This window comes from Callorhinus ursinus, unplaced genomic scaffold (assembly GCF_003265705.2).
Source record: "Callorhinus ursinus isolate GAN/ISIS: 27379988/994484 unplaced genomic scaffold, GSC_fseal_2.0 scaffold8, whole genome shotgun sequence".
Taxonomy (NCBI): Eukaryota; Metazoa; Chordata; class Mammalia; order Carnivora; family Otariidae; genus Callorhinus; species Callorhinus ursinus.
The window spans coordinates 33,962,604-33,985,375 of NW_027397070.1; the positions used below are offsets into that span (position 1 = coordinate 33,962,604).

The following is a 22,772-nucleotide window of genomic DNA, read 5'->3' on the forward strand; positions in this document are numbered from 1 at the left end:
AGGCCAATATTTCTCAAAGTAGTTTAAAAAGAACACTATATACATGAACTGTTACTAGATATTGTGGGAAAGATGGGCTCCCTGTTCAAGTAAGTTTGGAAAATCCAGATGATACATTTTAAGCAGGTTTACAGTAGTGTTGTTTTTTTTAACTTCAACGATGTCTCAAAGTCTTCAGTTTGCTGATAGCCACTGTGACTCTTCAAGATGACAGTCTAGTGTGTTATTTCTCAAACTTCTTTGACCATGGACCCCCTTTTAAGAAACATTATAGAAGGCAAATAATTCTGTATCCTTCAGCCTTTCTTTTAATATCACATTAAAATAATTCAAATCACCATCTAAGTGCCCTCCCACATGCTTCTAAGGTATCTTGAGGGAATTCAAGTATGAACATTCTCTTCATACTTCTCGATGTGCTTTCACTTTTTTATCAATTACACTTGCCTCATTTTGACTCTTGTACTTGCTATTTTATCTCTGCTTTTCTCTCCTAGTATGAACTAGCTTCTCCTTCCTGATAGTGAAGGAAGTTAAAATGTAGCATAATACAGGGAGCAAATTAAAATTGGATTTCTGACTTGTTAAAATTCTCTAACCATCTCCTTTTCTGTTACAGAAACCCAGCCATGTTTCTCCCTCAGGCCCATCCTGTTCCTATTTTGCTTTGGGACATACTGCTCTAGGCAAAAGTCTTCTCTGAGCCAGTAATACTATCAATAAATGCTGTTATTTATTCCATATTTAAAATAACTTAAAATATTTTCTAAACATTTAAAAATTAGGAATAAAGAGTTTATGAGTTTACTGTTTTGAGTGGGGCAGGATATGCAGGAAGAGGTTTTCAAAAACAGTAAATACTCCCAACTTCCCTTTTAAACAGCAGCGTTTAATGTTTTCTTTTAATTTTAATCATCTTATTTAAGCTCTACCATTAATGTATTATATTCTTCTCTATGCCAAGGTATTTTACTAAATATTATGGAGAATTGGAAGTGTCTCAAGATTTGGCCCCTGCCCACAAATAACTTATTGGTAGAGAAAAGACATACATATGAAAAAAAATAACACGTGAAGAGGTGAACAATATAAGAAATGCCCTATGTTGATTAATGTTACAAGATGAGTAGTTTGAACAAGCAATGTTTGATATGCAGAGAGAAGAGAGTGTTCTGGGAATTTTCAGAAAGAATTAGACTCAATCTTGAAAGTTGACCAAGAATACCAATTAGGAAAGGGAAGAAAGGACACCCTAGGCAAAGGAGAGGGCATGAGCAGAAGCACCCATAAGGAAAAGGACAAGATGTGTTTGTAGGGCATGGGGCTGAGAATTCTAGAGATTATTTGGTAATTTGAAGAGGTATCAAAACGTTCTATGTAAAATACACAGTACTTGCAAGGCTCTCATGTTAAGTAAAACCTATGACTTGTTCTGTGTAGAACTAAGACCAATGGCCGGAAGATAAAAAATGGTGTTTACCCTAACAGTGTAACAAGATATGCTCTAAGGTAGTATTTCTTAATGGTGACCCCCAAACCTTTCGTGATGCCTGGAAGCTCTCTCTAGGACTGATATTGGTTGGGTAGAACTGACTTGTAGGAAGACTGTTTTAAACTGAAGAAAGAACAGGAAGGAAGGGAGGGAGGGAGGAAGGGAGGGAAAAAAAGAAAAGAAAGACTTAAGATGGCTTTAAATTTATGCGTGTTTGGTAAAATACATATAATGTTTACTGTCTTAACCATTTTTAAGCATATAGTTCAGTGGTATTAAATACATTCACATTGTTGTGCAGTCATCACCATCATTCATCCCTGTGACTCTTTTCATCTTATGAAACATTATGCCCATTACACAGTAACTCCCATTCTCTTTCCTCAGCCCATGGCAACCACCATTCAACCTTCTATGATTTTGACAACTCTAAGTACCTTGTCTTAGTGAAATTATGCGTATTTGTCTTATTGTGACTAAGTTATTTTGCTTAGCATAAGTTCCTTAAGGTTCATCCATGTTATAGCATATTGCAGGATTTCCTTCTTTTTTAAGGTTGAAAAAATATCCATTGTATGTATATACCACATTTTGCTTATCCATACATCCTTTGGTGGACATTTGGGTTGCTTCCATGTTTTTGTTATTGTGAATAATGTTGCTGTGAACATGAATTACAAATATCTTTGATACCCTGCTTTCAGTTCTTTGGTGTATATAGCCAGAAATAAAAAAAACCTAGATCATACAGTAATCTGATTTTTAATTTTTTGAGGAACCACCATACTGTTTTCCACAACAGTTATACCATTTGATATTTCCACCAACAGTACACAAGGGTTCCAGTTTTCCACATCCTCACCAATACTTGTTTTCTGTTTTTCTGATAGTAGCCATCCACATAGGTGTGAAGTGGTATTTTGTTACAGTTTTGATTTGCATTTCTCTAATGATTAGTGGTGGTGAGCATCTTTTCATGTGTTTATTGCCATTTGTATATCTTCTTTGGAGAAATGTCTATTCGAGTCCTTTGCCAATTTTTGAATTGTTTTGTTTGTTTTGTTGTTAAGTCTTGGGAGTTCTCTGTATATTATGGATAGCAATCCCTTATCAGATAGATATACAATATGCAGATATTTTCTCCCATTCTGTGAGTTGCCTTTTCACTCTGTTGATAGTGTCTTTGATGCACACAATTTTTAAATTTTCATGAAGTCTAATTTGTTTTCCTTTTGTAACCTGTACCTTTGGTGTCATATCCAAGAAGTCACTGCCAAATCCAGTATTGGAAGCTTTTGTCCTATGTTTTCTTCTAAGAGCTTTATTGTTTTAGGTCTTACCTTAGACATTTTGAGTTAATTTTTGTGTTTGATGTTAAGGGTCTAATTTCATTCTTTTGCATATGGATACTCAGTTTTCCTGGCACCATTTATTGCAAAGACCATCCTTTCCCCATTGAATGGTCTTGGTACCCTTGTCAAATATTTTACCATACATGTGAGGATTTATTTCTGGGTTCTCTATTTCATTGGCCTTTGTGTCTTGCTTTATGAAGATAGCTTTAAACTTAGTTTTTCTTTTCCAGCCCAATATATGATCCCTGAGTAATACTTTGTTAGCTATCTTGTGTCAGGCAAATGCGTTTTCAGAATAAACTACTGAGTATATCCCAGGAAAAGGAAAAGTTGAAGAGAAGAGAATCTATGTTATCTGATATTTAGATTTTTTTTTAAAGATTTTATTTATTTATTTGACAGGGAGACACAGCAAGAGGGAACACAAGCAGGGGGAGTGGGAGAGGGAAAAAGCAGGCTTCCCGCAGAGCAGGGAGCCCGATGTGGGACTCGATCCCAGGACCCTTGGATCATGACCCGAGCCGAAGGCAGACGCTTAACGACTGAGCCACCCAGGTGCCCCTTGATACTTAGATTTTTAAAAAATATTTTATTTTTTTAAAGTAATCTCTACACCCAAAGTGGGGCTCGAGCTCATGACTCTGAGATCAAGAGTCACATGCTCTACTGACTGAGCCAGCCTGGCCCCCCAATACTTAGATTTTGTAGCCCTTAAATGGAAATAATCTAGACTACAGCACATACAGGTCCTATTATTGTTTCATGTTTTCCTGGTTTGGGTAGATTTTGGAAACTGATAACAGGGAAAGTAAAAATTGAATCAGAAAGTGGTTTGCTTATGGTAACATAGCTAATAATAAGCATTTAGGCAGACACCTGGAGTCTTTTGATTTCCAGTTTATTGTTCTTTCTACTATATATTGAGCTGCCAGTGGCTTTTTATTGAAATGTTACTATTTTAGCAGGATTTGACTTTTAAATTCTCAGAAAATCCTAAGTTTACTGTAATTACTAAATGATGTGACTAAGTTTTCTATTTTTTTATTTTTTTATTTTTTAGAGATTTATTTTTTTAATAATTTTTATTGTTATGTTAATCACCATACATTACATCATTAGTTTTTGATGTAGTGTTCCATGATTCATTGTTTGTGCATAACACCCAGTGCTCCATGCAGAATGTGCCCTCTTTAATACCCATCACCAAGCTAACCCATCCCCCCACCCCCCTAAGTTTTCTATTTCTTTTTCCACTTCTATTTTCATTCCAAGTCAAGGGAATTAAAGAAAATGTCCTCATCTTATAGAGCAGGGTTTGGCCAGCTATGGCCCACAGGCTGAATCTGGCCCACAGGTACAGGTAAAAATACCATAAAGCTTTACTGGAACACAATTACTCCTACTATTCATTTATTTATGTATTATCTGTGGCTGCTTTTCTGCTATGACAGCAGAATTGAATCATTGTAGCTGAGATCATATGGTCCACAAAGTCTAAAATATTTACTCTTCAGCCCCTATAGAAAAATTTTGCTGACCCTTATAATAGAGGAAAAGTTTAAAGACAAACATCAAAAACTTAGGAAACAATTAGTTAAACCACTGGCAGATTTGAGTTGAGAGCACTGGCTTTTTGAACTTTTCTTTGACTTTAAAATCTAAAAATGTTAGTTAATTTAAGATCTAATCCTAAATATTAAGTTCTAGGTAATAATTAATATGATTCTTTTTCAAGTAAAAAACAACTTCACAACTATTTGTTTAGTGCCATGTGTGCATCAGGCAATGGGGAGGAGGTAGAGACGTGAAGTTCTAAACCCTGCCCTTGAAGGAATTAAGGAGAGAAAAATAGAAATGTGCCCCCCCGCCATCTTTTAAGTATGATATTGTCAAGTAATGACTTTTTTCTTTTTCTTAGAGACTGCTGTGTTACAGAAGAGGATGTGACTTTCAGAATAATCCTGAATGAGAAGGATGAGTCCAGATGTGCCTCTGCTGAATGATTACAAACAGGACTTCTTTCTGAAGCGCTTTCCGCAGACTGTTCTTGGAGGCCCTCGTTTCAAATTAGGCTATTGCGCCCCTCCTTACATATATGTTAATCAAGTTATCCTTTTTCTGATGCCATGGGTTTGGGGTGGACTAGGAACACTCTTGTATCAGTTGGGCATTTTGGAAGACTATTACACAGCAGCACTTTCAGGAGGACTAATGCTTTTCGCTGCATTTATCATCCAGTTCACAAGTTTATATGCCAGAAACAAATCAGTGACAGTAGAAAGAATGCTAACCACAGATATCTTAACAGAGGAAGATGAACATGACTTTACAAGTTGTGCTGGTACTGAGACTATCAAATTTCTAATTCCTGGCAAGAAATATATAGCCAATACAGTTCTTCATTCTTTTCTTGCTGGGTTAATGTGTGGTCTTGGAACCTGGTATCTGCTCCCGAAGAGAATATCCCTGCTGTATGGCAGTACAGGAGGCACTGTTCCACTGTTCACCTTTGGATGGATGACATTATGTATCGGAGAATACTCATTAATTGTAAACACAGCCGCAGAGACTGCGACTTTCCAACCCCAGGATACTTACGAAATCACTCCTCTTATGAGACCTCTTTATATTTTTTCCTTTGTTTCTGTAGATCTTGCACACAGGTAATAAGCTATCTGATACTTTATAACTTGCTTTATTTTTAAGCATTCATAGTATGAGTTCTCCTTAGTATTAAAAAAATGAATCTATGAATTGAAAGTCATCAAGACCAAAGCATTGGATGATAGGTTGTTCTGATGATTAATCTCTTAGGCTCTCTATTAAACATTTATACTAAAGCAGTAATTAAACCTTATTGAAGAGTAAAAAGAAAATCCTTTATAAGGTAAGATAAATAAGCAAAACTTCAATTCTGTGTTTCACTTTCAATAACAAGCTATGAATCTATAAGCTAGCCTGGCTGAGACCTATGAAAAGAGATGGAACTTTCCTATGAGGGTCTAATGAAGAATTTGAAATTTATACACATAAATATTATGTACAGATTGAGTGAATTTAAGATGAATAACATTTCTAATTTTGTAGTAACTATATAGAAGGAATATTAATTTTTTTGATTTGCTATAGTAGAAAACTAGAAAATAGAGTTTTTAAACAAAATTGTTTACCAAACTGTTTACAAAATTGTTGGATAACCCCCTTTGCTCACCTTTTCTAAATCTGACTTTTATTTCTCTGTTTCTGTAGATTACAGCTTTCTCTTTCACACCTGGTTCGTGTCCAGGTAGAAATGTATAGGCATGTAATGAACTGAATATTCATGTCCCCCCTCAAATTCATATGTTAAAGCCCATACCCCAGTGTGCTGGTGTTTGGAGATGGGATCTTTGGGAGGTAATTAGGAAAATGAGGGTGGGACCCTGATCTGATGGGATTAGTGCTCTTTCAAGAAGAGAGCTTGATCTCTCCCTTTCTCCACAATATGAGGATACAGTGAGAAGGGTGCTATCTGCAAACCAGGAAGAGAGTTCTCAGCAGAACCTGACCATGCTGGCACACTGATCTTGGACTTCCAGCCTCCAGAATAATTTCTGTTGTATCAGCCACCCAGTCTGGTATTTTATTATGGCAGCCCAAGCTGATTAAGGTAGATTTTGATACCAAGAGGTGGGTTGCTCCTATAAGATACCTAAAAATGTGGAAGTGGCTTTGAAATTGGGTAATGGATAAAGGCTGGAAGAGTTTTGAGGTGCATGCTAGAAATACGGACTTAAAGGCATTTCTGGTGAGGTCTTAGAAATGAGAACCTGTTATTGAAAACTGGAGGAAAGGTGATTCTTGTTATCAAGTGGCACAAAACTTGGCTGAACCACTTTCTAATGGTTTGTGGAAAGTAGAACTTGGGAGTGATGTAATTGGATATAGAGCTGAGGAGATTTCTAAGCAAGTGGTTCAAAGAACAGCTTGATTCCTCCTGACTGCTTATACGAAAGGAGAGATGAATTGAAGAAGGAATTGGTAAGCAAATATGAACCAGAACTTGAAGGTTTCGAACATTTTTGACCTATTCATATTGAAAAAAAATGAGAAGGCATGTTCTGAAGTGAGCACCAAGAGTGTGACTGGACTACCACTAAATAGTTTATGGGGTTGTATGATGAAAAATACTGCCAATTTCAACGAAAAGGGTCAGAGACAAGATGAAATGAACCAAGGCTGTTAGACTTTAGATTTGACAGGAAAAATGACCCCAAAAGTGACTCAGAGATTGTCAGGACTACTTCCTTGGTTTCAACAAATTAAAATCTGGAAGACTTGGGGCTGGTGCTGCTCTACAGAGCCTTGGGGGTGGGACCCCCACCTAGAGCTGTTTGGGTGATTGTTATTACCCTGGAGGCCTGGAGGGCAGAGTATGAAACCAAAGAGGATTCTTTCCCAGCCTTGGGATCTAATGGAATTTGCCTTGCTACATTTTGGACCTCTTTGTAGCATGTCACCCCTTCCTTCTTTCCTGTTTCTCCCTTCTGGAATAAGAATGTCCATTCTGGGGCTGCTCGACCATTTTATTTTGGAAGCACATAAATTATCTGATTTCACAGGTTCACAGCTGGAGAGGGATTTTGCCTCAGGATTCGGTGTACCTCGAGTGTCACCTATATCTGATTTAGATGGTAGTTAGATAAACTGGACTTTAAAGTTGATGCTGGAATTTGTTAAGACTGTTGGGATGGGATGCATGTATTTTGCATGTAAGAAGAACATGAATTTGGGAGACTGGGGTAGAATGTTAAGGAATAAATGTATGTGCCCCCTCAAAATCATATGTTGAAGCCCTAATCCCCAATGTGATGGTATTTGGAGATGGGGGTCTTTGAGAGGTAGGTGGGTCATCAGGGTGATCCTATTCTAATGGGATTGGTGCCCTTATAAGAAGAGAGACCAGAGAGTTTGATCTCTCTCTTTCTCCACCATGTGAGGATGCAGTGAGAAGTTGGCTGTCTGCAAGCCTTGAAGAGTGTTCTCACCAGACCCAACCATGGTGGCACTTTGATCTTCCTACCTCTAGAACTATGAGAAATAAATTTCTATTGTTTAAGCCACCTGGTCTTTGTTATTTTGTTATGGCAGCCTAAAATAAGACATTTAAAAATACTTGGCCAGTTTTTGTACTGAAACTGACCTATTTTTTTTTTTTAAGATTTTATTTATTTATTTGACAGAGACACAGCAAGAGAGGGAACACAGTTGGGGGAGTGGGAGAGGGAGAAGCAGGCTTCCCGCTGAGCAGGGAGTCCCGATGTGGGGCTCAATCCCAGGACCCTGGGATCATGACCCAAGCCAAAGGCAGACACTTAACATTTGAGCCACCCAGGCGCCCCTGGGTGCCCATATTCTTAAGGGGCTATTTGCTATTCCTTAAATCTTAATCTTTTCTAGTTGTGCTACATTTATGGACCAGAGGACACTATAATATCCTTGTTGTTCTTCACCTAATCAAATCTGTAAGGGGAGAATTAGTTTATAGGAAATTCTTTTATAATGGATTTGTTAGTACCGCTACCATTTACTAGTTGTAAAATATACTACAGTTAAATACTTGATTTTGAAAAGTTAGTAAATTTGATTTTCAATTATATATATACACACACATTCATCCCCTTCTAAAAGATTTAAGTTTGTAAGATTATTTTCAGAATTTAGATTCTTGAGTTACTGTCTCACTGTGCTATTTTTGAAATCAGAAATTATATACCTGCTGTAATACACCTTTGCATTTAAAATGATGCCCTAGGTTCTTTAATTTTAAAAACATCTGTTAATTTATAATTTGGTTACCTTGACTTTCTGCATTATTCATTTCTAAATGAAAGAACATTAATATTTTTTTACTGATTCTACTTGAATTTAATATACAGTTTTAATGTTTACAGTTTGATCATTACAAAGAGGTTTTTTTTTTCAACTAAAAGGAGAAGACAAAAGCAAGCCCAAATCTATTTTTATAGAAAAAGATGACATGTTTGTGCAGAACAATTACCTCCCACTTGACTTATGATGTACTATATGTTGGCCAGTTGAATTTAAATTAAAAAAAATTTGGTCAACAAAATAATCAAGATGATCTTTATATAGTAGGTATGATACTGCAAATAATATGTGAAATGTATGCACTGTTTAAGTTTGAACAGTTGTCAAATATATCAAATTGTGTCTTAATTTTATTTCAGAGAATGTAAAAGTTGAAGAGACAAGCCTCACAGTATAATAATTTCTCTTTCCCCATTCTTTATTTTACCCAGTACACTTGTGTGTTAAGAATTTTAAATGACTTTTCTGTGCATTTTTATTAAAGACAGGTGTTAAACCTATAAGTGCTTATTAGTTCATAGACTCTCAGGAATTGTTTCAATGAATGGTGCATATTTATGTCATCTTAGCCACAATAAACATCTTTTTTTCTGGGCATGTGGATCTTAGTGAGTATACAGAATTTGGAGTGTTTTTATGGTTGTTAGACTCAAACAAAGTTTTTTTCTTGAGAGCTTAGATATTTTGCCCTAGAAAATTCATGTTACATTATCAGAAATAGAATTCAAATGTATTTTCCATATAAAAGACTTAACCACAATAATCATATTATTTGAGTCTGAGTCATACAAGAAAGTGATCAAAATGTTTGGTTGCTTAAATTACATAGGCTTGTATTTGTGTGTGATATTCTTGTATATATGTAGATTTTCTATGTCTTTACTTAAGAACAAAAAGATTTGGGGAGGTTTAATCGAATTTGGGTAAAATATTTCTTGAGTATACATTATTTTTACACAAATTATACTATCCTTGAATATATTAGAAAGAGAAATGTTAACAGTCTTTAACAAAAATAACTAAGATCTGCATGTTTTCCTTGACCTTCCTGCAGTTTACTGTGTGTGGTTTGATTTTCCTTTTTGATACTTGAGTATTTTCTTCCCAGAATGAAATGTATTTTAAAACTACTTTACAAAAAATATTGTCCTCTAACTTAGCATCACCATGTTAACCTTGTATTCATTAATTCTCTGCTTATAAAATTTTGAAGGACATACATTATGAGACAGCACATTAGCTGACATGGTCCTGATATCTATACGAGCAGACACATTATGTCATTATTATATCCATAGTTGCTCTACATTTGCTTCTGGGCTGTTAACATACACTTAAGTGGATAATTATTACAGGAGGTGCCTTCTCCTTGACTTTGATTCCTAACAGCTCAGGTATTCAAGTATAATTATGTTACAAGTTTTGAGATTTAGTTTTCTCTTTTGCAAGTTATCTTTGGAACATTGTAAGTATTAGGACATTACTGGTTTCCAAAGTGTGTGGTCAGCTTTATTCCAAAAAAATTAGTAATATATTGATAGTGCTTATTCTTCTATGCTTTATGTTTTTATTAAATTATTTAAAACCATCTAATATTATATTTAACTGGTAAGTGCTATACCAAGAACCAATTTTTCCACTTTATAAAAGCCATCTCTAATTTACGAGATTGTATTTTACAGGTTTGTATTCTCAAATCCATACCATTATTTATATAAAATAAAAACAATATTATAAATGGCTAGTTAAGTTCCCAGGCTAACCCACAGAGACACATTCATAACCTAATGTTGCTTATTTCTGATATGAATTATACTGACTTCAAATTCTGGGACCTGGGGTTAAGACAGTATGGGCAAGGGGAGGATATAGTAGGGGAACAAGAAGAGGTCTCTTTGCTAGCTACTAATAGTAAGAACACCAAGAAGGCTGTGGCTTTCCCAGAGTCACTTATAATTTTAAATTAGAAAATTTTAAACTTTCAAGAATCATTGGTAGAATTTCAGCCAATGTAGTTTAGACAATTAGGGTGAAATATTTTTACTCTGAGCTCAGTTCAGTTTTACAAATCCCTAAATTCAATTTTATTCAGTAAATTGCTTTTAAGTACTTCCTTCTTTCCACATTTGAATCCACATATTCTCTAAGTGCTCATCTCATTTGAGTAGGGGTAGTTGCTGATAAGGGGGAAGGACAATGGTCACAATTTATAAATGTTGATCTTTTGCAGTTTGGGCCTAGGATCTTTTTGTAAATGTTCCTTTGTTTCAGGGAGTGGGTTGCATGTGTTGTTTTGTTTTTCCTGGGAAGATACTCTTCTGAATATTATTTGGAATGATTAAAATATTTCCTTTTTCTTACAGGTTTATGGTAAATATACCAGCTCTAGAACAAGTGAATCAGATTTTACACATCTTGTTTATATTTCTACCCTTTCTGTGGGCACTCGGGACTCTGCCCCCACCTGATGCACTTTTCTTATGGGCAATGGAGCAAGTTTTAGAGTTTGGCCTTGGAGGCTCATCTATGTCAACGCGCCTACGGTAATTATTTTAAATATTAAAGTTCTGCATAACTTATTCTTAAAGTGCAATTTTCCTTTTTGAGCAAATCTTTCTTTTTCTCTGCAGGTTATTACTAATGTTCATCATTTCTGCTGGAACAGCTGTAACATCTTATTTCATTCCCAGCACTGTTGGTGTGGTTCTTTTCATGACGGGACTTGGGTTCTTACTGAGTCTTAACCTAAGTGACATGGGTCTTGCCTTCAAACACAGTGTGACTAGACACAGAGTTGGAACCAAATCTAAGCCTTTACCCAGTGATTCAGAAAAACATTTTACTTGGAAGGAATGCCTTTTCTACATCATCATATTAGTCTTGGCTCTCATAGAAACTAGTTTGCTGCATCATTTTGCTGGTTTCTCACAGATTTCCAAAAACAGTCCTCAGGCTATCGTTGGCTATGTTTTGATGATACTGCTTATCATACTGTGGATACTTAGAGAAATTCAAAGTGTCTGTATCTTTGGAATTTTCCGAAACCCTTTCTATCCAAAGGATGTGCAAACTGTGACTTTATTCTTAGAGAAGCAAACAAGGCTTGTGAAGATTGGTGTTGTCAGACGGATTTTGCTAAATCTAGGTAAGAACATAAAATCTGCTAACTTTGTGTTTTATTTAGGAAGTATGTAAAACTATTGAATTCCCATGTTTTTGCAGTGTACAGCATACAGGCATTTACTCTTGTATGTTTTGGTTTGTTTATTAGTTTTTTCAGTTAACTGCTTAAATGTGCTCATAAAAATCATTTTAGCCAAGGTAAAATATGGTAGAAGAGGTTACTTTGCCTTAAATTTGTCTATTTTTTGTGTTTGTCCTAGTGTCACCCTTTGCTATGATTGCATTTCTTTCATTGGACAGTTCCTTACAGGGGCTCCACTCTGTGTCTGTTTCCATTGGATTCACGAGAGCTTTTAGAATGGTAATCCTAATAAGCACTTAATAGTATTTTTGTATTGCTAAGTTTAATTGCAGTTTTGCTTATCCTAATAGTTTACTTAAATTTGTCAAATTCTACCTGATAATTTGTGTACTGCAGGTGTGGCAGAATACAGAAAATGCTTTATTGGAGACAGTCATTGTATCAGTAGTACACTTGTTGATCTCTAGTACAGATGTGTGGTGGAACAGAAGCCTGGATACAGGAATCAGACTCTTACTGGTAAGCATATGTTTTATTAGCTTTCTTGAGATGTATTTCACATACCATAAAATCATCCACTTACACAGTTCAGTAGTAGACAGAATTTTACTGCCATCACCACAGTTTAATTTTAGACCATTTTCAACATCCCCCAAAGAAACCTTATGCACATCAATGTCCTTCCCTGTTTCCACTCTCCATCCCACCCACCCCCCACTCCAGCCCCAGCAACCATTAATATATTTTTGGTTTCTCTGGTTGATTTATTTATCAGATGATGGGTTTTTAGGTTGTTTTTACTCTTTGACTATTATGAATAATGCTGCTATGAACATTTGTGTACATGTTTTTGACATTTGTTTTTTTGGACATATGTTTTCATTTCTCTTAACTATATCTACCTAGGACTGGAATTTCAGTTCATAGTAAGTCTATGTTAACACCTCAAGGTACTGCCAAACATTTTTCCAAAGTGATTGTACCATTTTACATTCCCACCAACAATGTCTGAGGATTTCTCTACATCCATACCAATACTTGTTATTATCTAACTTTTTCATTATACTCATTCTGGTGGGTGTGAACTGCTATCTCATTGTAATTTTGATTTGCATTCCTTAAATGCTAATTATGCATCTTTTCATAAATTTATTGGCCATTTGTGTATGTTTGTTGGAGAAATGTCTATTCAGATCCTTTGTCCATTTTATGTGGCTTGCCCTTTTATTGTTGAGTTTAAGAGTTCTTTATATATTCTGGATACAAGTTCCTTGACACATATATGATAAACAAAAATTTTCTCCCATTCTGTAGGCTGTCTTTCTCCTTCTTGATAATGTCCTTTGAAGCAAAAACAGTTTTTAATTTTGCTGAAGTTCAATTTATCTCTTTTTTCTTTCACTGCTTGAATTGTTGGGGTCATGTCTAATAAATACTGTCTATTCCAAAATCATAAAGATTTACTGTGTTTTCTTCTAAGAGTTTTACAGTTAAAACTGTAACTCCTACATTTGGGTCTATGATCTATTTTGAGTTTATTTTTGTATATGATATGAGGTAGGGTTCCAAATCCGTTCTTTTATATATGGATATACAGTGGTCCCAACACCATTTATTGAAAGAACTACCCTTCCCTTGATGACTTTTCTTGGCACCCTGCTCAAAAATCAAATGACAGATGTGAGAGTTTATTTCTGGACTCTCAGTTCTTTTCCATTTATCTATATGTCTGTCCTTATGCCAGTACTATCCTATCTTTATTACTATACTTTGTAGTAGGTTTTGAAATCGGGAAGTATGAGTCTTCCAACTTTGTTCTTCTTTTTTAAGATTGTTTTGACTCTTTCAGTGCCCTTATATTACAATGTAAATATTAGTTTCAGCTTTTAAGTTTTTGCAAGAAGGCATCTGAAACTTTGATAGAGATTACCTCAAATGTGTAGATCAATTTGGGGAGTATTGCCATCTTAAAAATATTAATTCTTCCTATCCATCAATATGACATGTCTTTATATTTTTTTAAGATCTTTATTTCAAATGTTTTGTAGTTTTCAGTGTTACAAGTCTACGCTTTTATTAAATTTTTCCTAAGTATATTATCCTTTTTGATATTATAAATGGAATTGTTTTCTTAATTCAGTTTTTGGCTTGTTTATTGCTAGAGTATAGAATACAATTAATTTTTTAAAATATTAATCTTGTGTCCTAAAACCTCACTTCTATTAGTTCTGGTGATTGTTAGTAGATTTTTTTTAAGACATTCTGTGTATAAGATCACATCATCTGCAAATTAGAGATAGTAGAGATATTTTTATTTCTTCCTTTTCAATCTAGATGTCTTTCCTCTCTTTTTCTTACCTACTTGCCCTGGCCTGAACCTCCAGTATAATGCTGAGTAGAAGAGTGGACATCTTAAAGGAAAGCAGTCAGTCTTTCTCCATTAAGTTGATGTCAGTCTTTTACCGTTAGATATGATATCAGCTATTGTAGATGTTTTTTTCTTTTTTAATGAGGCTGTCTCTCTTTATTTTTTTATTATTATGTTATGTTAATCACCATACATTACATCATTAGTTTTTGAGGTAGTGTTCCATGATTCATTGTTTGCATATAACACCCAGTGTTCCATGCAGAACATGCCCTCCCTAATACCCGTCACCAGGCTAACCCATCCTCCCACACCCCCCCCTTAGAACCCTCGGTTTGTTTTTCAGAGTCCATTGTCTCTCATGGTTCATCTCCCCCTCCGATTTACCCCCCCTTCATTCTTCCCCTCCTGCTATCTTCTTCTTCTTCTTCTTTTTTTAACATATATTATTTGTTTCAGAGGTACAGATCTGTGATTCAACAGTCTTGCACAATTCACAGTGCTCACCATAGCACATACCCTCCCCAATGTCTATCACCCAGCCACCCCATCCCTCCCACCCCCCACCACTCCAGCAACCCTCAGTTTGTTTCCTGAGATTAAGAATTCCTCCTATCAGTGAGGTCATATGATACATGTCTTTCTCTGATTGACTTATTTCACTCAGCATAACACTCTCCAGTTCCATCCACATCGTTGCAAATGGCAAGATTTCATTCCTTTTGATGGCTGCATAATATTCCATTGTATATGTATACCACATCTTCTTTATCCATTCAAAGAACCAAGATGTTCTTTTTTTTTTTAAGAAGATTTTTTATTTATGTATTTGTCAGAGAGAGAGAGCACAAGCTGGGGGAGCAGCAGGCAGAGAGAGAAGCATGTTCCCCCCTGAGCAGGGAGCCCAATGTGGGACTCGATCCCAGGACCCTGGGATCATGACCTGAGCCAAAGGCAGAGGCTTAACCGACTGAGCCACCCAGGTGTCCCTATTGTAGATGTTCTTTATCAGGTTGAGGAAGTTCCCTTATGTTTCTGGTTAGCCTTTTTATCATGAAGAGTGTTGGATTTTGTGTGATGTATTTTCTGTGTCTATTGAAATGGTCATGTGGTTTTTGTCCTTTAATCTGTTAACATGGTATAATACGTTGATTTCAGGTTGTTAAACCAACCTTGCATTCTAGAACTAAATCCCATTTGGTCATGGTGTATAATCCTGCTTATATGATACAAGATTTGACTGGCTGGTATTTTTGTGTGGTTGATATTTATATGTATCTGTAGCTTTCTTTTCTTGTCATGTCTTTGGTTTAGATATAAAAATAGCACTGACCTCATAAAATGAGTGAGGAATTTCATATTAATTATTCTTAAATGTTTGATCATATTTCGTATGTACCTTAAATATTTTGTGTTATGTAGTATTTTGTAATATGGAAGCCATCTGGGCCTCAGCTTTTCTCTGTGAGTAGCTTTTAAATTACAAATTCAGTTTCTTTTTACAGGTCTGTTTAGTTTTTCTATTCTTGAGTTGCTTTATGTTTTTCAAGGAACTTGTTGGTTTCATCTAAGTGATCAAATTTATCAGCATACAGTTCATATTATTCTCTTATAACCCTTCTAATTTTTTTCTGTTAAGACTGGTGGTATAAAGTTATCTCTTTCATTCCTGACTTTAGTAATTTGAGTCTTCTCTGTTTTATTCTTGGTCATTGTAGCTAAAGGTTTCTCCATTTTATTGATCTCAAAAAAACTAGCTTTTGGTTTCATTGATTTTCTCTATTGTTTTTATATTCTCTATTTTATTAATTTCTGCCCTAATCTTTATTATTTCCTTCCTTCTGCGTATTTGAGGTACAGTTTGTGCTTTGTTTTCTAGTTTTTCTGATTTCCTAAGGTGGAAGATTAGGTTATTGATTTAAGATCTTTTTTCTATATAGGCATTTAAAGCTAGCTATAAATTGCCCTCTGAGCACTGTTTTAGCTGAATCACAAGTTTTGGTATGTTGTGTTTTTGTTTCATTCATCTCAGAATGTTTTCTCATTTTTTTGTGTGATGTCTTCTTTGACCCATTGGTTATTTAGCAATGTGTTTTTTAATTTCTTTTTTGGTAAGATTTTATTTTTAAGTAATCTCTACACCTAACATGGAGCTCAAACTTACAACCCCAAGATGCTCTACCAACTGAGCCAGCCAGGCACCCCAGCAATGTGTCTTTTAATTTCAAGATTCCTTTATTATTTTTTATTCTATTGTTGATTTAATTCTGTTTTGGTTAAAGAACATACTTTGCATGATATATATGAACATACTTATATGATTTCAGTCTATTAAGATTTGTCTTATGACCTCTGTTTCTTAATCTATAAAATACTTTCTAAAATAAGGATGAATTAAGGATAGTTAACTATTTACCACTTCTGGTTCTCATGACCTAACAAGCACATAATGCAAAAGTTAGTCAGCCTTAAGATATCCTAGTACTCTGTTGGTTCTCTTTGGTATTACTTTTTTTCTAAGAGAGCCCAGACTTTTAAAAATGTAGACTCATTTATTACTTGTGAGGTTGGAGAAAACTATAACAAAGAATCTCATATAAGGGCTATTTCCTCAAAAATATTGCAGCAATAATAAAATTATACAGTTTTCCTTATATGATCTTGAAAATTCATGAAGTCTTGGGGCACCTGGGTGGCTCAGTCGTTAAGTGTCTGCCTTCAGCTCAGGTCATGGTCCCGGGGTCCTGGGATCGAGTCCCACATTGGGCTTCCTGCTCCGCGGGCAGCCTGCTTCTCCCTCTCCCACTCCCCCTGCTTGCGTTTCCTCTCTCACTGTGTCTCTCTCTGTCAAATAAATAAATCTTAAAAAAAAAAAATTCATGAAGTCTTTCAAAATAAAAAGAATCATTTTTACATCTCTACAGGTTGGTATCATGCGTGATCGTCTGATTCAGTTCATCTCTAAGCTGCAGTTTGCTGTGACCATACTTTTGGCATCGTTGACTGAGAAAAAACGTCGAAAGTCAACCACCACTTTATGTATACTCAACATTGTCTTCTCTCCATTCGTGCTGGTCTTCATCATTTTCTCTACCCTGCTCTCCTCTCCCTTACTCCCCCTCTTCTCCCTTCCTTTGTTCTTGGTGGGCTTTCCCCGACCTGTTCGGATTTGGCCAGGTGCAGTGGGCACCACAGCCTGCGTGTGTGCAGACACAGTGTACTACGCCCACATGGTCCCAAGTCTGACCACCGCACTGCAGGCTGCAATGGCTGGTGGGAGTTTAGGTAAGTAAATGGGTTGTGCTTCAAAAATCCTCACTAATACATTTAAAATACAAAAAAGTGAATATGCAGAATTCTTTTGATCCAACCATTATATAGATTCTAATACCTTGATAGATGGCAGAAGGACTATGAAATAGAAGTATCTCTCTTGCTCCTTATTTTGAGGTAAATAAAGTCCTAAAAATAGTAAGGGGAAGTTTCATTAAGGTGATTTGACATTTTTTAAAGAAGATTTTCTTGAATAAAATCAGGTTATAGTTCCACCACTGAACCATGAAAACACCTTATCTCTCCAAATTTCCATGAATTTATAGTGAGTTCACTGCAAGTAGATGCAATGGCTTAGGTCCATAAACAGTAAAAACTAGCTTTATATAATATCAGATTGAAGGGCTTAAGGGAGTTTGTTCGTATCTTATTAGTTACAATATAGCAATGTAAGCAGTCTGACAAGGGTACAGGGCAAGATAACAAAAGCTATGGTCAGTGATCAGTAGCCTCCCAAAGTGAAGTACTATGCAAGTATCAGCAAGAAAATTTTTTTTTTATGAGGATGAACTAATTTTATAAGTTAATGCTTTCATTGGATGCTAACTACAAATTCAACTATATTGTACTTCTCGAGGTTGGTTTTAAATAATGCCCAAGCTGATGACAGTAGTGTGTTGTCTCCTACCATATGCGTTAGCCCTTGAAACTTGTTTTAGAAATACCCAGTGACATCTTGGCAAACTGATTCCAGGTAGAATAGCAATTTCAAATTAGAATTTTAATGATATGCTTACTTGGATTGAACTTTTCTAATTATCTGTTTGTTATCTAAATATGTGAGGTAATTTAGGAACAACTTTGTAGTACAAATTTTTTAATGAATAATCATTTTTCTTTCTCATAGAAAATACTCTACACTTTTAATCTTTTCATCCAGTTCTAATTAATGTTTATTATATAATACTGTGTCACTTGTAAAAATACCTGTGAGGTTTGACTCACATCTAAAGTAATATACCTGAGGTAGAAATTATACTTTATTATCAAATCAATTACACTCAGCCAAGAAGTGTGTTATGAAGTATCCCTGGGGGGAAAAAAACAATGAGATAACATTTCACACACATCTGGTTGGCAGAAATGTAAAAGTCTGACATTACCAAGTATTGGCTAGGTATGAGGAACAGGAACTTTTCACACCCAGCTGGAACGGAATATAAATTCGTATAACCACCTTGAAGAGTAAACTAATAGTCTATAGTAAAGGTGTATGTATTCCATGGCTTAGGGATTCAGTTTTAGATTCCATAATTCTAATTAGATTCTAATTCTAGAGAAACTTTTGCACATGTGTTTTGGGGTCCCCCAAGCCCATATCCAGGTTTGATGATTCACTAAGAGGACTTACAGAGCTCAATATATATTTGTACTCATGGCTACGATTTATTATAGTGAAAGGATGCAGAACAAAATCAATGAAGAGAAAAATTACGTGGGGTAAAACGCTGCAAACTTCCAGATGTCCTCTCCCGATGGAATCACACAGAACATGCTTAATTCCCCAGCCACACATTGTCACAACATGTGTGATATGGTGGCTACCAGGGAAGTTTATTTGAGACTCAGTGCCTAGGGCATGGTCACGTAGGCACCCTCTGCCTAGCGTGTACCAAGATACCAGTCTCCCAGAAGGAAAGCAGTTTATACAATACAGTATAAACTGTATTGTTTGTACAAACTCTTTAGACACAATGAAACTTTTATCAGGAAGGGTGGTGAGAATTCTCCCGAAATGCAAGTTCCCAGATGCCAGCCATCAACCAACTTTGCAAGCAGGACTTCTAAAGGGTAGCAGTCAGTTCTGCTATGTTAACTCTTTACTGTACAGCATGTTGTATAAGCAGACTTGCACAAAGGTAATCCCTGCAGTATTATGTAAAACAGAAAAAAAATTGGCAATATATGGAATGTGTTTATTAACAAGAAATGAATATTCAAATTTAGCTATATTCATACAGTGAATTCTCAACTGTAGGTATGAGTGACTTGAGCTATTTGCAGCCAACATGCGCAGATCTCAGAGATGTAATGTTGAGAGAAAACTAATTTTTTAAAGTTTTTGTATAGTGTGGTAGTAGCATTTTATGTGGATTTTTAGTACACAATACTTTGCGTGTTTATAAAAAATGTCCAAAATGCTTTAAATAAATAATTTGAAGTTGGCTTTTATACATTTTTTACATTTAGTACTTTTATACTTTTCCTACTGTATTTAGTATTTTACATAGAAGGTTCTAATTTGTTGTTTCTCTGGAAAATATATCCTTGAATTTTTATGTAGTATTACCTATAGATTTTCTCTTTTAACTGTTCCTATTCCTGTAAAGAGCTTAATTTAATGCCCCCGATACGCAATGAATAATTGTTTGTATTCTTGACATAGAGAATAAAAGGAGCTATGAATCAGTTCCAAGTATCTTACCAGTTTTGAAGATTCACATGGCAGAATAAAACAAGCTTGAATATTACTTAATTTTTTTTTTTTCTAATTTGTTTTAGGTCTCCTCTTACCTGGGTCTCATTACTTGGGCCGTTTTCAGGATCGTTTAATATGGATAATGATTCTAGAATGTGGTTATACTTACTGCTGTATTAACATTAAGGTCAATATACATTTGAAACCTCTCTAGTATTTTCATAGCACACGTGTACAATTTTACCTGTTACAGACACATCATACACTTAATAGCTCAACTTAAGAGTATCAATTAATTACCTGTGAAAACACCTAGGGATTTTTAAAGTGTATTTCAGTATGCACATATTGATAGGTGGACTAGTGTTGATTGTATAATAGAGCATAGTAACAAAATGTACCTGCCCCCTTTCTGTCCAGGCTTGTTCTTTATAACCTTATCTAGTTGCGCATCTCAAAAGTATGACTCAGTAATATTTTTTCCCTCCTATATCACATAAGCATTTTCAACTTAATAAAAAACCTCTTCTGATCCTTACTACCCTACCTGCTACACCATGTCTTTCTCCTCTTTTTAAAGCAAGGTGCCTTAATAGAATTGCTTATAATCAAATCTCAAATTTCATTTCTCTTATTTTCTCTTCAACTTACTCTGTTTTTGACCCTGTTACCTATTACTGTACCAAAACTACTCTTGTCAGCGTCTCTAATGGCTATCACATTGCTAAATCCAATGATCAGTTCTCAGACCTGGTCTTGCTTGACCTGTCTGCAGCATTTGACACAGTGCCTTCTTTTAGCTTGTTTCATGGGTTAGTCCTTGTCAGTCTCCTTTCATGGGTCCTTCTCTTTTCCTTGACCTCCTTTTTTTTCTTTAAGATTTTATTTATTAGAGAGCACGAAAAAGGGGGAGAGGGAGAAGGAGAAGCAGCCACCCCGCTGAGCAGGGAGCTAGAATCGGGGCTCAGTCCCAGGACCCTGGGATCATGACCTGAGCCCAAGGCAGACGCTTAACCGACTGAGCCACCCAGGCGCTCCTTTTTTTCCTTGACCTCTTAACATCAGACTACCCCAGAGCCTAGCAGTCCTTGGTGACAACTCCATCCTTCTGGTTGCTCAGCCCCAAAACATTTGGGCTTTAGTGCCGTGATAGTTCCCTCCTGTTGACCTTCATACCCCATAGGCAGTCCAACAAGAAATGCTGTTGGCCCTGTCTTTAAGCCATATCCTGTATCCCACCACTCCTCACCACCCTACTGTTAGCTATCTTTATCTCTTCCCTGGGTAATTGCAATACCGCCTAATTGGTCTTCCTGCTTCTTTCTACCTGTGCCTCCCTATAGTCTGTTCTCAACTAGAGTAATCTTTAGTATCTTACTCATTTCATGTCACTTCTCTACTCAAAACCCTACAATGGATCTCTTTTTAATTCAGAGTAAAAGCCAAGGCCCTAAATGGTCAGGCTCTCTATTTCCTCTTGGCCTCATCTGCTACTTGAATCCTCTCACTCTGCTCCAGCCTACTGGCTGTTCTTTCTACCTGGAATGCTCTTCCTACATAACCACACAGCTAACTCCCTTGCCACCTTCAAGTCTTTGCTCAAATGTCACCTCAGTGAGATCTGCTATTGCTAGCCTATTTAAAATTGTATTTCTACTCCTGTTCTGGCACTCCCAGAACCCCTTGGCTTGCTTTACTTTTTCTATTTTTCTAGCACTTATACCTTCTAACAAACTATATAATTTATTTATTTTCATTGTTGATTGTCTGTGTCCCTTTACTCCATAATGTAATTGTCACAACAGCAGGGATCTCTGTTTGAAGAGATATATCCCAAGCCCCTTGTCTGGCACATAATAGGCCCTTGATAAATATTTGTTGAATGAATAGTGGTGAATGAATGAATTTTTTTGTCTTAGCACAGATGGGATAAAATTACTGGTGACTAATAAGCTTTTTCTTTAGCCCAGTGGTTCTCAAAATTCAGTTCTCCAGATTAGGAATATTAACATCTCCTGGAGCTTATTAGAAATGGACAATCTTGGGTACCACTTCAGACCTTCTGAATCAGAAACTAGAGGAGGGCCCAGCAACCTAGGTTTTAACTACCCTCCAGTGATTCTGACTCACCTAAAGTTTGAGAACCTAGTCTAACCTGTATAAGTGAGAGAAGGCAAAATCTCATACAAAATATTGAGGGCATAAAAAAAAATGTTTAAAAAATATTGAGGGCATTTTCATTACTTCATTTAGGCTCTATTTTTAAAATGGTATGTTTTATAATGCCTAATAAAGTGGATCCTTTATTGATCTTTTGTGCTCTATTATATGTGTAAGAATACACTTTTTGATGGCAGTCCTTTTTTCTTTTCATTTTTTTGGACACAAGGTGGCTTAGCAGTACCATCTTACCAACATTTATATGTTATGTGCTTTAAAGTTTACAAAGCACTTTTTAAGAAATTATTCATTTATTTATTTATTTATGTTTAGAGAGAGATTGTGAGGGGGGAGGGGCAGAGGGAGAGGTAGAGAGAGAATGTGAAGCAGGCTCCATGCTCAGTGCAGAGCCGGATGTGGGGCTTGATCTCACAACCCTGGAATCATGACCTGAGTCAAAATCAAGAGTCCGATACTTAACTGACTGAGCCACCCAGGCACCCCAACAAAGCACTTTTATTACTTAAATCTTCACAACCCTATGTGCTAGGATTAGTTTTCTTTGAAAG

At 35.9% G+C, this 22,772-nt stretch overlaps 1 protein-coding gene across 3 annotated transcripts in view; it reads left to right on the plus strand.

Moving 5' to 3' along the window:
• Positions 1–22,772, plus strand: part of PCNX4 (pecanex 4) — a 36,104-nt gene that overhangs the window by 1,254 nt on the left and 12,078 nt on the right. For 2 of the 3 annotated variants that reach the window (XM_025869933.2, XM_025869934.2), the window contains exons 2-8: positions 4,766–5,510; positions 11,082–11,261; positions 11,349–11,863; positions 12,102–12,202; positions 12,320–12,442; positions 17,216–17,576; positions 20,127–20,230. In XM_025869933.2, the coding sequence (XP_025725718.1) occupies positions 4,813–5,510; positions 11,082–11,261; positions 11,349–11,863; positions 12,102–12,202; positions 12,320–12,442; positions 17,216–17,576; positions 20,127–20,230 (2,082 nt within the window). In that variant the 5' untranslated portion in view covers positions 4,766–4,812. Of the gene's footprint in view, positions 1–4,765; positions 6,517–11,081; positions 11,262–11,348; positions 11,864–12,101; positions 12,203–12,319; positions 12,443–17,215; positions 17,577–20,126; positions 20,231–22,772 lie in introns of those variants that run through there. The other variant, XM_073895304.1, reaches the window with a different exon arrangement.